Source organism: Trematomus bernacchii, unplaced genomic scaffold (genome assembly GCF_902827165.1).
Source record: "Trematomus bernacchii unplaced genomic scaffold, fTreBer1.1, whole genome shotgun sequence".
Lineage (NCBI taxonomy): Eukaryota > Metazoa > Chordata > Actinopteri > Perciformes > Nototheniidae > Trematomus > Trematomus bernacchii.
In genome coordinates this window covers 5926613-5945335 of record NW_022988066.1, presented here as the reverse complement: position 1 = coordinate 5945335, position 18723 = coordinate 5926613, and the positions used below count along the sequence as shown (strand labels likewise).

Sequence of the window (18723 nt, the reverse complement as noted above, 5' to 3'; positions counted from 1 at the left end):
CCGTTCAACCCCACCTCATCACCAGTCAACATGACGTCACCACTACACAACACATCACCTCACTTCCAGTAAACTTCACCTCATCACCATTCAATCCCACTTCATCACCAGTCAACAGGACATCACCACTTCCAAACATTACTTCACCACTAGTCAACATGACATCACCAGTCAACCCCACCTCATCACCAGTCAACATGACATCGCCACCAGTCAACTTTACTTCACCACCAGTCAACATGACATCACCAGTCAACCCCACCTCATCACCAGTCAACATGACATCGCCACAAGTCAACTTTACTTCACCACCAGTCAACATCACATCACCAGTCAACCCCACCACATCACCAGTCAACATGACATCACCAGTCAGCCCCACTTCATCACCAGTCAACATGACATCGGCACCAGTCAACATGACTTCATCACCACCAGTTGACATTACTTCAGCACCAGGTAACATGACATCACCAGTCAACCCCACCACATCACCAGTCAACATGACATCACCAGTCAACCCCACCTCATCACCAGTCAACATGACATCGCCACCAGTCAACTTTACTTCACCACCAGTCAACATGACATCACCAGTCAACCCCACCTCATCACCTGTCAACATGACATCACCACTTCCCAACATGACATCACCACCAGTCAACATGACATCACCAGCCAACCCCACCTCATTACCAGTCAACATGACATCGCCACCACCAAACATTACTTCACTACCAGTCAACATGACATCACCAGTCAACCCCACCACATCACCAGTCAACATGACATCACCAGTCAGCCCCACTTCATCACCAGTTAACTTGACTTCACCATCAGTCAACTTGACATCACCACAAGTCAACATTACTTCAACCACAGCCAATCCCACCTCATCACAAATCAACATGACATCACCACTCAAAACAACCTTTTCACCAGTCAACATTACCTCACCACCAGTCAACATGACATCAACATTCAACCCCACCCCACCACCAGTCAACTTTACTTCACCACCAGTAAACATGACTTCATCACCAGTCAGCCCCACTTCATCACCAGTCAACATGACATCAGCACCTGTCAACATGACTTCATCATCACCAGTTGACATTACTTCAGCACCAGGTAATATGACCTCGCCAGTAAACCCCACCTCAATACAAGTCAACATGACATCACCACTTCCCAACATTACTTCACCACCAGTCAATATGACATCACCAGTCAATCCCACCTCATCACAAATCAACATGACAGCACCAGACAACATTATTTCCCCATCAGGCAACTTTACTTTACCACCATTCAACATGACATCACCAGTCAACCCCACCTCATCACCAGTCAACATGACATCACCACCAGTCAACATTACTTCCCCAACAGTCAACATTAATATTTCTTCAACAACAGTTAACATCACTACACATCCTGGCCACCCCACCTTATCACCAGTCAACATTACTTCACTTGTCAGTCACAATAATGGCTTTAGTAGGTAATTCATGCTCTTCAACAAATAAAATATAACTTAAAATCCAATAAAATAACTTTAAATAATTTTACCACTAGTCAATGATGATGATCATGATTCTATTTATGTAGCTCGAATTACAGATACACCAAAAATATACCAACAATTTATGTTTTTTCGTTGGACCTCTATCACTGACTTCAATTTCCAAATGTGTTAATACTTGTCTTGCTGTAATGATATATTAAATTCCAATTAATATTTTATAAATGTTAAGGTAATGCAAGCACTCCACCTGTCACTGGAACATCATCACCACCAAGCATCACAACTACAAGCTCTCCAACTGCAACTACAACCCCAACACCTACCACAACAGAGTCAAAAATCAAGTTGGAATTTAAGATTCAGCAAACCTTTACTCCTCAACTTGCAAACAAATCTTCACCAGCGTTCCTTGAATTAAAGAACGAAGTGACTACAGTGGTAAGTTCATATTAATTATTTCTACAGATTTTGCGTCTTCCACTATCCTTTGCTGCTCATGAACATTTATTAAAAAGCACAAATCTCAAATGATAATTGTCTTCTTTCATATTTATTCTGAAATGATTTAATGTTTTTCAACTAAATTCATTCACAGCTCGACATGGTCTATTCAGAACAATATGGATCCAGCTTCAATCGTACTGTCATCAACAGCTTCAGGTATAAAACAATTGCTTGCCATTACATTTTATAAATGCCTGTTGTACTTGTTTGCTAACATATACAATAGGACAATAGGGCATAAAATATGACTTAAACAAATATTTGTGTTACAGTCAAGGATCTGTGGTGGTAGATGTTGAACTGATATTCAATGAAGGGAATACATTACCAAATGCCACTTCTGTGGCTGGAACTTTGGTGACTGCCTCTTCCAGTTCCAATTTTTCTCTCAGTGTCAACACATCTTCTATTTCTGCAACAGGTAAGACTTGCTGTATCTTCCAACTGTCAAGTTTGATTATTGGGAGGACATACTGACTATCTTATGATAATAATATGTTTATCAAAATCACACTTATTTGAACATTTGTATTTGTAGTTGTTTTAGCTGCAACTCCAGCCCCAACCACAGTTGCCCCTTCAACACCACTTGTCAACATCACCTCACCTCCAGTCAACATGACTTCATCACCAGTCAACCCAACATCATCACCAGTCAACCCAACATCATCACCAGTCAACATGACATCATCACCAGTCAACATGACCTCATCATCAGGTAACATCACCTCACCACCAGTCAACATGACATCAACACCAGTCACCATTACTTCACCCTTAGTCAACCCAACTTCACCATCAGTCAACATTACATCACCACCAGTCAACATGACATCAACACCAGCCAACATTACCTCACCATCACTCCACCCAACTTCACCATTAGTCAACATGACATCAACACCAGCCAACATGACATCACCGCCAGTCAACATTACATCACCACCAGTCAACATGACATCAACACCAGTCAACATTACGTCACCAGTCAACCCAACATCACCATCAGTCAACATGACATCACCATCAGTCAACATGACATCACCGCCAGTCAACATTACATCACCACCAGTCCACCCAACTTCACCATCAGTCAACATGACATCACCACCAGTCAACATTACATCACCCTTCAACCCAACCACATCACCATTCAACATTACTTCACCACCAGTCCACCCAACTTCACCTTCAGTCAACATGACATCACCACCAGTTAACATGACATCATCACCAGCCAACATTACTTCACCATCAGTCAATATTACATCACCAGTCAACCCAACCTCACCATCAGTCAACATTACTTCACCACCAGTCAACATTACATCACCAGTCAACCCAACATCACCACCAGTCAACATTACTTCACCCTCAGTCAACCCAACTTCACCATCAGTCAACATGACATCACCATCAGTCAACATGACATCACCGCCAGTCAACATTACATCACCCTTCAACCCAACCACATCACCATTCAACATTACTTCACCACCAGTCCACCCAACTTCACCTTCAGTCAACATGACATCACCACCAGTTAACATGACATCATCACCAGCCAACATTACTTCACCACCAGTAAACTTTACTTCACCACCAGAAAATATGACATCACCGTTCAACCCCACCTCATCACCAGTCAACATGACGTCACCACTACACAACATCACCTCACTTCCAGTAAACTTCACCTCATCACCATTCAATCCCACTTCATCACCAGTCAACAGGACATCACCACTTCCAAACATTACTTCACCACTAGTCAACATGACATCACCAGTCAACCCCACCTCATCACCAGTCAACATGACATCGCCACCAGTCAACTTTACTTCACCACCAGTCAACATGACATCACAAGTCAACCCCACCTCATCACCAGTCAACATGACATCGCCACAAGTCAACTTTACTTCACCACCAGTCAACATCACATCACCAGTCAACCCCACCACATCACCAGTCAACATGACATCACCAGTCAGCCCCACTTCATCACCAGTCAACATGACATCGGCACCAGTCAACATGACTTCATCACCACCAGTTGACATTACTTCAGCACCAGGTAACATGACATCACCAGTCAACCCCACCACATCACCAGTCAACATGACATCACCAATCAACCCCACCTCATCACCAGTCAACATGACATCGCCACCAGTCAACTTTACTTCACCACCAGTCAACATGACATCACCAGTCAACCCCACCTCATCACCTGTCAACATGACATCACCACTTCCCAACATGACATCACCACCAGTCAACATGACATCACCAGCCAACCCCACCTCATTACCAGTCAATATGACATCGCCACCACCAAACATTACTTCACTACCAGTCAACATGACATCACCAGTCAACCCCACCACATCACCAGTCAACATGACATCACCAGTCAGCCCCACTTCATCACCAGTTAACTTGACTTCACCATCAGTCAACTTGACATCACCACAAGTCAACATTACTTCAACCACAGCCAATCCCACCTCATCACAAATCAACATGACATCACCACTCAAAACAACCTTTTCACCAGTCAACATTACCTCACCACCAGTCAACATGACATCAACATTCAACCCCACCCCACCACCAGTCAACTTTACTTCACCACCAGTAAACATGACTTCATCACCAGTCAGCCCCACTTCATCACCAGTCAACATGACATCAGCACCTGTCAACATGACTTCATCATCACCAGTTGACATTACTTCAGCACCAGGTAATATGACCTCGCCAGTAAACCCCACCTCAATACAAGTCAACATGACATCACCACTTCCCAACATTACTTCACCACCAGTCAATATGACATCACCAGTCAATCCCACCTCATCACAAATCAACATGACAGCACCAGACAACATTATTTCCCCATCAGGCAACTTTACTTTACCACCATTCAACATGACATCACCAGTCAACCCCACCTCATCACCAGTCAACATGACATCACCACCAGTCAACATTACTTCCCCAACAGTCAACATTAATATTTCTTCAACAACAGTTAACATCACTACACATCCTGGCCACCCCACCTTATCACCAGTCAACATTACTTCACTTGTCAGTCACAATAATGGCTTTAGTAGGTAATTCATGCTCTTCAACAAATAAAATATAACTTAAAATCCAATAAAATAACTTTAAATAATTTTACCACTAGTCAATGATGATGATCATGATTCTATTTATGTAGCTCGAATTACAGATACACCAAAAATATACCAACAATTTATGTTTTTTCGTTGGACCTCTATCACTGACTTCAATTTCCAAATGTGTTAATACTTGTCTTGCTGTAATGATATATTAAATTCCAATTAATATTTTATAAATGTTAAGGTAATGCAAGCACTCCACCTGTCACTGGAACATCATCACCACCAAGCATCACAACTACAAGCTCTCCAACTGCAACTACAACCCCAACACCTACCACAACAGAGTCAAAAATCAAGTTGGAATTTAAGATTCAGCAAACCTTTACTCCTCAACTTGCAAACAAATCTTCACCAGCGTTCCTTGAATTAAAGAACGAAGTGACTACAGTGGTAAGTTCATATTAATTATTTCTACAGATTTTGCGTCTTCCACTATCCTTTGCTGCTCATGAACATTTATTAAAAAGCACAAATCTCAAATGATAATTGTCTTCTTTCATATTTATTCTGAAATGATTTAATGTTTTTCAACTAAATTCATTCACAGCTCGACATGGTCTATTCAGAACAATATGGATCCAGCTTCAATCGTACTGTCATCAACAGCTTCAGGTATAAAACAATTGCTTGCCATTACATTTTATAAATGCCTGTTGTACTTGTTTGCTAACATATACAATAGGACAATAGGGCATAAAATATGACTTAAACAAATATTTGTGTTACAGTCAAGGATCTGTGGTGGTAGATGTTGAACTGATATTCAATGAAGGGAATACATTACCAAATGCCACTTCTGTGGCTGGAACTTTGGTGACTGCCTCTTCCAGTTCCAATTTTTCTCTCAGTGTCAACACATCTTCTATTTCTGCAACAGGTAAGACTTGCTGTATCTTCCAACTGTCAAGTTTGATTATTGGGAGGACATACTGACTATCTTATGATAATAATATGTTTATCAAAATCACACTTATTTGAACATTTGTATTTGTAGTTGTTTTAGCTGCAACTCCAGCCCCAACCACAGTTGCCCCTTCAACACCACTTGTCAACATCACCTCACCTCCAGTCAACATGACTTCATCACCAGTCAACCCAACATCATCACCAGTCAACCCAACATCATCACCAGTCAACATGACATCATCACCAGTCAACATGACCTCATCATCAGGTAACATCACCTCACCACCAGTCAACATGACATCAACACCAGTCACCATTACTTCACCCTTAGTCAACCCAACTTCACCATCAGTCAACATTACATCACCACCAGTCAACATGACATCAACACCAGCCAACATTACCTCACCATCACTCCACCCAACTTCACCATTAGTCAACATGACATCAACACCAGCCAACATGACATCACCGCCAGTCAACATTACATCACCACCAGTCAACATGACATCAACACCAGTCAACATTACGTCACCAGTCAACCCAACATCACCATCAGTCAACATGACATCACCATCAGTCAACATGACATCACCGCCAGTCAACATTACATCACCACCAGTCCACCCAACTTCACCATCAGTCAACATGACATCACCACCAGTCAACATTACATCACCCTTCAACCCAACCACATCACCATTCAACATTACTTCACCACCAGTCCACCCAACTTCACCTTCAGTCAACATGACATCACCACCAGTTAACATGACATCATCACCAGCCAACATTACTTCACCATCAGTCAATATTACATCACCAGTCAACCCAACCTCACCATCAGTCAACATTACTTCACCACCAGTCAACATTACATCACCAGTCAACCCAACATCACCACCAGTCAACATTACTTCACCCTCAGTCAACCCAACTTCACCATCAGTCAACATGACATCACCATCAGTCAACATGACATCACCGCCAGTCAACATTACATCACCCTTCAACCCAACCACATCACCATTCAACATTACTTCACCACCAGTCCACCCAACTTCACCTTCAGTCAACATGACATCACCACCAGTTAACATGACATCATCACCAGCCAACATTACTTCACCACCAGTAAACTTTACTTCACCACCAGAAAATATGACATCACCGTTCAACCCCACCTCATCACCAGTCAACATGACGTCACCACTACACAACATCACCTCACTTCCAGTAAACTTCACCTCATCACCATTCAATCCCACTTCATCACCAGTCAACAGGACATCACCACTTCCAAACATTACTTCACCACTAGTCAACATGACATCACCAGTCAACCCCACCTCATCACCAGTCAACATGACATCGCCACCAGTCAACTTTACTTCACCACCAGTCAACATGACATCACCAGTCAACCCCACCTCATCACCAGTCAACATGACATCACCACAAGTCAACATTACTTCACCACCAGTCAACATCACATCACCAGTCAACCCCACCACATCACCAGTCAACATGACATCACCAGTCAGCCCCACTTCATCACCAGTCAACATGACATCGGCACCAGTCAACATGACTTCATCACCACCAGTTGACATTACTTCAGCACCAGGTAACATGACATCACCAGTCAACCCCACCACATCACCAGTCAACATGACATCACCAATCAACCCCACCTCATCACCAGTCAACATGACATCGCCACCAGTCAACTTTACTTCACCACCAGTCAACATGACATCACCAGTCAACCCCACCTCATCACCTGTCAACATGACATCACCACTTCCCAACATGACATCACCACCAGTCAACATGACATCACCAGCCAACCCCACCTCATTACCAGTCAATATGACATCGCCACCACCAAACATTACTTCACTACCAGTCAACATGACATCACCAGTCAACCCCACCACATCACCAGTCAACATGACATCACCAGTCAGCCCCACTTCATCACCAGTTAACTTGACTTCACCATCAGTCAACTTGACATCACCACAAGTCAACATTACTTCAACCACAGCCAATCCCACCTCATCACAAATCAACATGACATCACCACTCAAAACAACCTTTTCACCAGTCAACATTACCTCACCACCAGTCAACATGACATCAACATTCAACCCCACCCCACCACCAGTCAACTTTACTTCACCACCAGTAAACATGACTTCATCACCAGTCAGCCCCACTTCATCACCAGTCAACATGACATCAGCACCTGTCAACATGACTTCATCATCACCAGTTGACATTACTTCAGCACCAGGTAATATGACCTCGCCAGTAAACCCCACCTCAATACAAGTCAACATGACATCACCACTTCCCAACATTACTTCACCACCAGTCAATATGACATCACCAGTCAATCCCACCTCATCACAAATCAACATGACAGCACCAGACAACATTATTTCCCCATCAGGCAACTTTACTTTACCACCATTCAACATGACATCACCAGTCAACCCCACCTCATCACCAGTCAACATGACATCACCACCAGTCAACATTACTTCCCCAACAGTCAACATTAATATTTCTTCAACAACAGTTAACATCACTACACATCCTGGCCACCCCACCTTATCACCAGTCAACATTACTTCACTTGTCAGTCACAATAATGGCTTTAGTAGGTAATTCATGCTCTTCAACAAATAAAATATAACTTAAAATCCAATAAAATAACTTTAAATAATTTTACCACTAGTCAATGATGATGATCATGATTCTATTTATGTAGCTCGAATTACAGATACACCAAAAATATACCAACAATTTATGTTTTTTCGTTGGACCTCTATCACTGACTTCAATTTCCAAATGTGTTAATACTTGTCTTGCTGTAATGATATATTAAATTCCAATTAATATTTTATAAATGTTAAGGTAATGCAAGCACTCCACCTGTCACTGGAACATCATCACCACCAAGCATCACAACTACAAGCTCTCCAACTGCAACTACAACCCCAACACCTACCACAACAGAGTCAAAATCAAGTTGGAATTTAAGATTCAGCAAACCTTTACTCCTCAACTTGCAAACAAATCTTCACCAGCGTTCCTTGAATTAAAGAACGAAGTGACTACAGTGGTAAGTTCATATTAATTATTTCTACAGATTTTGCGTCTTCCACTATCCTTTGCTGCTCATGAACATTTATTAAAAAGCACAAATCTCAAATGATAATTGTCTTCTTTCATATTTATTCTGAAATGATTTAATGTTTTTCAACTAAATTCATTCACAGCTCGACATGGTCTATTCAGAACAATATGGATCCAGCTTCAATCGTACTGTCATCAACAGCTTCAGGTATAAAACAATTGCTTGCCATTACATTTTATAAATGCCTGTTGTACTTGTTTGCTAACATATACAATAGGACAATAGGGCATAAAATATGACTTAAACAAATGTTTGTGTTACAGTCAAGGATCTGTGGTGGTAGATGTTGAACTGATATTCAATGAAGGGAATACATTACCAAATGCCACTTCTGTGGCTGGAACTTTGGTGACTGCCTCTTCCAGTTCCAATTTTTCTCTCAGTGTCAACACATCTTCTATTTCTGCAACAGGTAAGACTTGCTGTATCTTCCAACTGTCAAGTTTGATTATTGGGAGGACATACTGACTATCTTATGATAATAATATGTTTATCAAAATCACACTTATTTGAACATTTGTATTTGTAGTTGTTTTAGCTGCAACTCCAGCCCCAACCACAGTTGCCCCTTCAACACCACTTGTCAACATCACCTCACCTCCAGTCAACATGACTTCATCACCAGTCAACCCAACATCATCACCAGTCAACCCAACATCATCACCAGTCAACATGACATCATCACCAGTCAACATGACCTCATCATCAGGTAACATCACCTCACCACCAGTCAACATGACATCAACACCAGTCACCATTACTTCACCCTTAGTCAACCCAACTTCACCATCAGTCAACATTACATCACCACCAGTCAACATGACATCAACACCAGCCAACATTACTTCACCATCACTCCACCCAACTTCACCATTAGTCAACATGACATCAACACCAGCCAACATGACATCACCGCCAGTCAACATTACATCACCACCAGTCAACATGACATCAACACCAGTCAACATTACGTCACCAGTCAACCCAACATCACCATCAGTCAACATGACATCACCATCAGTCAACATGACATCACCGCCAGTCAACATTACATCACCACCAGTCCACCCAACTTCACCATCAGTCAACATGACATCACCACCAGTCAACATTACATCACCCTTCAACCCAACCACATCACCATTCAACATTACTTCACCACCAGTCCACCCAACTTCACCTTCAGTCAACATGACATCACCACCAGTTAACATGACATCATCACCAGCCAACATTACTTCACCATCAGTCAATATTACATCACCAGTCAACCCAACCTCACCATCAGTCAACATTACTTCACCACCAGTCAACATTACATCACCAGTCAACCCAACATCACCACCAGTCAACATTACTTCACCCTCAGTCAACCCAACTTCACCATCAGTCAACATGACATCACCATCAGTCAACATGACATCACCGCCAGTCAACATTACATCACCCTTCAACCCAACCACATCACCATTCAACATTACTTCACCACCAGTCCACCCAACTTCACCTTCAGTCAACATGACATCACCACCAGTTAACATGACATTATCACCAGCCAACATTACTTCACCACCAGTAAACTTTACTTCACCACCAGAAAATATGACATCACCGTTCAACCCCACCTCATCACCAGTCAACATGACGTCACCACTACACAACATCACCTCACTTCCAGTAAACTTCACCTCATCACCATTCAATCCCACTTCATCACCAGTCAACAGGACATCACCACTTCCAAACATTACTTCACCACTAGTCAACATGACATCACCAGTCAACCCCACCTCATCACCAGTCAACATGACATCGCCACCAGTCAACTTTACTTCACCACCAGTCAACATGACATCACAAGTCAACCCCACCTCATCACCAGTCAACATGACATCGCCACAAGTCAACTTTACTTCACCACCAGTCAACATCACATCACCAGTCAACCCCACCACATCACCAGTCAACATGACATCACCAGTCAGCCCCACTTCATCACCAGTCAACATGACATCGGCACCAGTCAACATGACTTCATCACCACCAGTTGACATTACTTCAGCACCAGGTAACATGACATCACCAGTCAACCCCACCACATCACCAGTCAACATGACATCACCAGTCAACCCCACCTCATTACCAGTCAACATGACGTCACCACTACACAACATCACCTCACTTCCAGTAAAGTTCACCTCATCACTATTCAATCCCACTTCAACACCAGTCAACAGGACATCACCACTTCCAAACATTACTTCACCACTAGTCAACATGACATCACCAGTCAACCCCACCTCATCACCAGTCAACATGACATCGCCACCAGTCAACTTTACTTCACCACCAGTCAACATGACATCACCAGTCAACCCCACCTCATCACCTGTCAACATGACATCACCACTTCCCAACATGACATCACCACCAGTCAACATGACATCACCAGCCAACCCCACCTCATTACCAGTCAATATGACATCGCCACCACCAAACATTACTTCACTACCAGTCAACATGACATCACCAGTCAACCCCACCACATCACCAGTCAACATGACATCACCAGTCAGCCCCACTTCATCACCAGTTAACTTGACTTCACCATCAGTCAACTTGACATCACCACAAGTCAACATTACTTCAACCACAGCCAATCCCACCTCATCACAAATCAACATGACATCACCACTCAAAACAACCTTTTCACCAGTCAACATTACCTCACCACCAGTCAACATGACATCAACATTCAACCCCACCCCACCACCAGTCAACTTTACTTCACCACCAGTAAACATGACTTCATCACCAGTCAGCCCCACTTCATCACCAGTCAACATGACATCAGCACCTGTCAACATGACTTCATCATCACCAGTTGACATTACTTCAGCACCAGGTAATATGACCTCGCCAGTAAACCCCACCTCAATACAAGTCAACATGACATCACCACTTCCCAACATTACTTCACCACCAGTCAATATGACATCACCAGTCAATCCCACCTCATCACAAATCAACATGACAGCACCAGACAACATTATTTCCCCATCAGGCAACTTTACTTTACCACCATTCAACATGACATCACCAGTCAACCCCACCTCATCACCATTCAACATGACATCACCACCAGTCAACATTACTTCCCCAACAGTCAACATTAATATTTCTTCAACTACAGTTAACATCACTACACATCCTGGCCACCCCACCTTATCACCAGTCAACATTACTTCACTTGTCAGTCACAATAATGGCTTTAATAGGTAATTCATGCTCTTCAACAAATAAAATATAACTTAAAATCCAATAAAATAACTTTAAATAATTTTACCACTAGTCAATGATGATGATCATGATTCTATTTATGTAGCTCGAATTACAGATACACCAAAAATATACCAAAAATTTATGTTTTTTCGTTGGACCTCTATCACTGACTTCAATTTCCAAATGTGTTAATACTTGTCTTGCTGTAATGATATATTCACTTCCAATTAATATTTTATAAATGTTAAGGTAATGCAAGCACTCCACCTGTCACTGGAACATCATCACCACCAAGCATCACAACTACAAGCTCTCCAACTGCAACTACAACCCCAACACCTACCACAACAGAGTCAAAAATCAAGTTGGAATTTAAGATTCAGCAAACCTTTACTCCTCAACTTGCAAACAAATCTTCACCAGCGTTCCTTGAATTAAAGAACAAAGTGACTACAGTGGTAAGTTCATATTAATTATTTCTACAGATTTTGCATCTTCCACTATCCTTTGCTGCTCATGAACATTTATTAAAAAGCACAAATCTCAAATGATAATTGTCTTCTTTCATATTTATTCTGAAATGATTTAATGTTTTTCAACTAAATTCATTCACAGCTCGACATGGTCTATTCAGAACAATATGGATCCAGCTTCAATCGTACTCTCATCAACAGCTTCAGGTATAAAACAATTGCTTGCCATTACATTTTATAAATGCCTGTTGTACTTGTTTGCTAACATATACAATAGGACAATAGGGCATAAAATATGACTTAAACAAATATTTGTGTTACAGTCAAGGATCTGTGGTGGTAGATGTTGAACTGATATTCAATGAAGGGAATACATTACCAAATGCCACTTCTGTGGCTGGAACTTTGGTGACTGCCTCTTCCAGCTCCAATTTTTCTCTCAGTGTCAACACATCTTCTATTTCTGCAACAGGTAAGACTTGCTGTATCTTCCAACTGTCAAGTTTGATTATTGGGAGGACATACTGACTATCTTATGATAATAATATGTTTATCAAAATCACACTTATTTGAACATTTGTATTTGTAGTTGTTTTAGCTGCAACTCCAGCCCCAACCACAGTTGCCCCTTCAACACCACTTGTCAACATCACCTCACCTCCAGTCAACATGACTTCATCACCAGTCAACCCAACATCATCACCAGTCAACCCAACATCATCACCAGTCAACATGACATCATCACCAGTCAACATGACCTCATCATCAGGTAACATCACCTCACCACCAGTCAACATGACATCACCCTTCAACCCAACCACATCACCATTCAACATTACCTCACCACCAGTCCACCCAACTTCACCTTCAGTCAACATGACATCACCACCAGTTAACATGACATCATCGCCAGTCAACATTACTTCACCATCAGTCAATATTACATCACCAGTCAACCCAACCTCACCATCAGTCAACATTACTTCACCACCAGTCAACATTACATCACCAGTCAACCCAACATCACCACCAGTCAACATTACTTCACCCTCAGTCAACCCAACTTCACCATCAGTCAACATGACATCACCATCAGTCAACATGACATCACCGCCAGTCAACATTACATCACCCTTCAACCCAACCACATCACCATTCAACATTACTTCACCACCAGTCCACCCAACTTCACCTTCAGTCAACATGACATCACCACCAGTTAACATGACATCATCACCAGCCAACATTACTTCACCATCAGTCAATATTACATCACCAGTCAACCCAACCTCACCATCAGTCAACATTACTTCACCACCAGTTACAACAATGCCCTTGCCTGGTAATACATGTTCTCCCCCAATGGATATACTATATTTTTTATTAACTTAATGATTACAAAACCACTAGTCCATAAGTAATTACATGTTTCCATTTTATTAAAATGTACATATACACCAAACATGTAGCATGAATCTTTTTCATTATTGGACCTCTATCACTGACTGCAATTTCTATATAGTAAAGCAGCCTTTTTTTGTTTAATGTTATATTTAATTCCAATGAATGTCTCCTTATTTCAAGGTAATGCAAGCACTCCGCCCGTCACTGGAACATCAACACCACCAAGCATCACAACTACAAGCTCTCCAACTACAACTACAACCCCAACACCTACCACAACAGAGACAACATTTAAGTTGGGATTTAAGATGCAAGAAACATTTACTCCTCAACTTGCAAACAAATCTTCACCAGCGTTCCTTGAATTAAAGAACACAGTGACCACAGCGGTAAGTTCATATTAATTATTTCAATTTTGTTGTGCATCTTCCACTATCAAATCCTATTATATAAAAGTTGAAGTTGTAAGAACCTTAATGATGCTGAATAAAGAAGAATGTTGTAGACAGGATGTTTAAATAACATAAACTTGCTATTTTGCATTGGGTATGAGTTGTCAAGACACTTTTGACGGCAATAGTGTTAACAAGGTACAAATTAATACAGTGAAAAATACAGCTCTGGAATTTTTTTGGAGACCACTGCATCATTATCAGTTTCTCTGGTTTCAATATGTATAGGTATGTGTTTGAGTCAAATGTATGTTTTTTTATGTTATTCTATGAACTACTGACAACCTTTCTGTGTCTTGGAATTCAGCAGACACTGGAATAGAATGGCTGCCATGTAGAGATTTAGATTAAAGAAAAAAGTGGACTCTTATTATTTCCCAGAGCTGTAGCTGTCATTCAAACATTTGCAAATGTAATTCAATATAGGGCAGACTTTTGTCATGCATGTCATCAAATGTTCAACACTTAAGTTTGAGATGGAGCTAAGATAGAGGCATGCTATGATATTATTGATCTTTCACATGACCTGCAAGAGAAAATGTTGCTGCTCATGAACATTCATTAAAAAAAAAAAATCTCAAATGAAAACTTTCTTGCTTCCTAATATGATATTTTAATGTTTTCAATAAAACTAATTCACAGCTGGACATGGTCTATTCAGAACAATATGAATCCAGCTTCAATCGAATTGTCATCAACAGCTTCAGGTATAAAACAATTGCTTGCCCTACATTTTAAACAGTGTGTTTTCATACTTGTCTGCTAATGAATTCCTTTTAATTGAGTTATTAATAGAAACAAAGCGGTGTTTAAAACTTTGTTTTAATTTTGTGTTATTATATGGTGACGTTCAGAATGTTTTGAACAAATTCAAAATGTTATTTTCTTTAAAAGATATATCTGTAATCCCTAGATCTGAAGCCTTAGCTAAACAACCAGGTAACCACCAAAAATGACGTTTCAAAAATATGTTTCTTACAGTCAAGGATCCGTTGTGGTTGATGCTGAAGTGATATTCAATGACGTGACAACATTGCCAAATGCCACGTCTGTGGCTTCAGCTTTGGCAACTGCTTCTTCCAGCTCAAATTTTTCTCTCACCATCAACGTATCCTCTATTTCTGCAACAGGTAAGATATCACATAATGTACAAATATCCAATTTTGTAAATTCTTATTACAAGCACAAACTGAATATGTGATGACAAGAATAACTATTTTAAAGCTATGATAACTAATTTGACAATTGTTATTTTCAGCTGTTTTGGCACCAACTCAAACCCCAACCACAGTTGCCCCTTCAACACCACTGGTCAACTTCACCTCACCTCCACTCACAACAGCTGCTCCATCTGCTGCGCCTAATGCAACAGCCGTTCCCACTGCTGCACCAGTTCCTTTAACCACAATGGCATCAATCATTTCTACTACATCCAATGAGGGATCCCTTGGACTAAAGTTTAGTCTCAACCAAACATTTACAGCAGATCTCTCAAACTCATCCTCAACAGCATTCCAGACCTTGGCAGCAGAAGTGGTCAAAGAAGTAAGATAAAATAAAAGTATGCTTAAAATGTATTTAATTCAAAAAGCATCAGAGGATAAACAATTAGTTTGAAATTCATTGTATCATTAAGCGACTAAATATAATTGATAAAGGTCTTCCAGTGATGTATATCATATTTTGGTCCTTCTATTTTTCTTCATAATTTTTATTGTGGAACCGTAAATCAAAAATGTGCCTTCGATACCTCCTTAATTCCTTAATTTACCTACAATTTTGCAATGCAAATGATAATAATGTCTTCTTTCAGCTCAACAAAGTGTGTACAACTCTGTATGGATCATCTTTCGTTCGCTCCGTTGTTAACTCATTCACGTAAGAATTCATTTTATTAAGTTACTTATTTTTTCTGGACATTTGCAAGTCACTTGCTTTTAAAAAAGGTTTTGCTCTCTCTGTGTTTTCATTGTAGGAGTGGCTCGGTGGTTGCAGACACAACCATTACATTTAAAGATACAAGCTCAGTTCCTTCATCAAGCACAGCTAATTCACAGCTCAGCAGTGCATTAACAAGCAACTCTACCTCCCTGAGCGTTATATCAGGCAGTGTTTCTATAAGTACGTAATTGGAAATTATCAAACTTTATTAATCTGGTCATAAATCCATTGAAATTATATGCATTTTGAAGTGTCAGATTAATTGATAACCCATTTTTATTGGTACAGCTTCTTCTACTGCTTCCACCGCCGCACCTACTGCTACAGCAGCTCCTACTGCAGCTCCAACTGCAGCACCAACTGCAGCTCCTACTGAAGCTCCAACTGCAGCACCAACTGCAGCTCCTACTGAAGCCCCAACTGCAGCACCAACTGCAGCTCCTACTGAAGCTCCCACTGCAGCACCAACTGCAGCTCCTACTGAAGCTCCAACTGCAGCACCAACTGCAGCTCCTACTAAAGCTCCAACTGCAGCACCAACTGCAGCTCCTACTGAAGCTCCAACTGCAGCTCCTACTGAAGCCCCAACTGCAGCACCAACTGCAGCTCCTACTGAAGCTCCAACTGCAGCTCCTACTGAAGCCCCAACTGCAGCACCAACTGCAGCTCCTACTGAAGCTCCAACTGCAGCACCAACTGCAGCTCCTACTAAAGCTCCCACTGCAGCTCCTACTACTGCCACCACAACAGCTTCTACTGATCCTCCTACATCCAGTGAGGGAACTCTTGGCCTTCAGTTGAGTCTCAACCAAACATTTACATCAGATCTCTCAGACTCATCATCAACTGCGTACAAGACTTTGGCTGCAACAGTGATCAGTGAGGTAAGATACCTTAGCACTTTGATAGTGTACTGCAAAAAAAGTTAGATTTTCTTTCAACAATAAACATAAGAATACTGGAAAACACTTAAAATGTTTTCTATTGTAAAAATTATCAAATAATCCCTACTATTTTAAATTAATCTGTTAACATTAATGGATATAGACCACATTAATGAAATATCCCAGTCATAAGAAGGCAAACAGAAATGTTCAAAACTGTCAATTAAGTTTAGTCTGTAGTAAAACCCTTCAGGATCTTTTTAAACAGATAGCTAATGCTGTATTTTAATGTACACCAGCCATGTTTAAGGAATATATGCAATTTTATAATCCTTACAGTAATCACTGTATTATATTGAAAGGTGTTTTTTTCAGTTTTCTCCGAGTTTGCCACTTCCCCTTAACGCAGATCATAGTGTGTACTAAGTGTGGTAAGCTGCTTATAGATGCTTGTGACCATAGTTTTTATTTTGTATTGCAATTGACAGTAATGTTTTCTTTCAGGTAAACAAAGTGGCTCAAAAACTCTATGGATCATCTTTCCTTCGCAGCATTATTAACAAATTCACGTAAGACTTACTTTCAATCACTGACTTTTTTGTTAGACATTTGCCCTTTCTACTCCCTGTCACTAAGTGTCGCTTTCTCTCTTTGTCATTCTAGGCAAGGATCAGTGAAAGTTGACATGACCCTTGTGTACACAAATACAACCTCAACTCCTACAGCAAGCGATGCAACTTCACAATTCAGCACTGCGCTTAGCTCTTCATCTCTGAATATTGTACAAGGCAGCGTTTCTGCACGTAAGTGGTTGTAAACTATAACGTCAAACTATGAATTTAAGGTGTAATTATTTAGTTCTATTAAATAATAAAACACATGTTACAATGTCATATTTGGGATTCTCTGGTGTATATTAAAGATATAACAGGGCTCAAGATTTGGAT

General features: G+C 41.0%; 2 protein-coding genes across 36 annotated transcripts in view; both read left to right on the top strand.

The window, feature by feature from the left end:
• LOC117474637 (uncharacterized threonine-rich GPI-anchored glycoprotein PJ4664.02-like) overlaps window positions 1-18723 on the top strand; it is a 38214-nt gene that overhangs the window by 18512 nt on the left and 979 nt on the right. For 23 of the 35 annotated variants that reach the window (XM_034120549.1, XM_034120572.1, XM_034120577.1 and 20 more), the window contains 21 exons: window positions 2124-2188; window positions 2305-2453; window positions 2571-4781; window positions 5408-5616; window positions 5774-5838; window positions 5955-6103; window positions 6221-7128; window positions 10451-12245; window positions 12872-13080; window positions 13238-13302; window positions 13419-13567; window positions 13685-14437; window positions 14680-14888; window positions 15594-15658; window positions 15933-16081; window positions 16210-16496; window positions 16765-16829; window positions 16927-17072; window positions 17181-17776; window positions 18281-18345; window positions 18440-18579. In XM_034120549.1, coding sequence (XP_033976440.1) covers window positions 2124-2188; window positions 2305-2453; window positions 2571-4781; window positions 5408-5616; window positions 5774-5838; window positions 5955-6103; window positions 6221-7128; window positions 10451-12245; window positions 12872-13080; window positions 13238-13302; window positions 13419-13567; window positions 13685-14437; window positions 14680-14888; window positions 15594-15658; window positions 15933-16081; window positions 16210-16496; window positions 16765-16829; window positions 16927-17072; window positions 17181-17776; window positions 18281-18345; window positions 18440-18579 — 8449 coding nt within the window. The remainder of the gene's footprint in view (window positions 1-2123; window positions 2189-2304; window positions 2454-2570; window positions 4782-5407; window positions 5617-5773; window positions 5839-5954; window positions 6104-6220; window positions 7129-10450; window positions 12246-12871; window positions 13081-13237; window positions 13303-13418; window positions 13568-13684; window positions 14438-14679; window positions 14889-15593; window positions 15659-15932; window positions 16082-16209; window positions 16497-16764; window positions 16830-16926; window positions 17073-17180; window positions 17777-18280; window positions 18346-18439; window positions 18580-18723) is intronic. The other 12 variants (XM_034120557.1, XM_034120547.1, XM_034120548.1 and 9 more) reach the window with 12 other exon arrangements.
• On the top strand, window positions 7649-9752 carry LOC117474641 (mucin-2-like). The gene is made up of 4 exons (XM_034120581.1): window positions 7649-8431; window positions 9058-9265; window positions 9423-9487; window positions 9604-9752. Exons 1-2 carry the CDS (start codon window positions 7660-7662, stop codon window positions 9243-9245), a joined length of 960 nt encoding a protein of 319 aa, XP_033976472.1. The 5' UTR covers window positions 7649-7659; the 3' UTR covers window positions 9246-9265; window positions 9423-9487; window positions 9604-9752.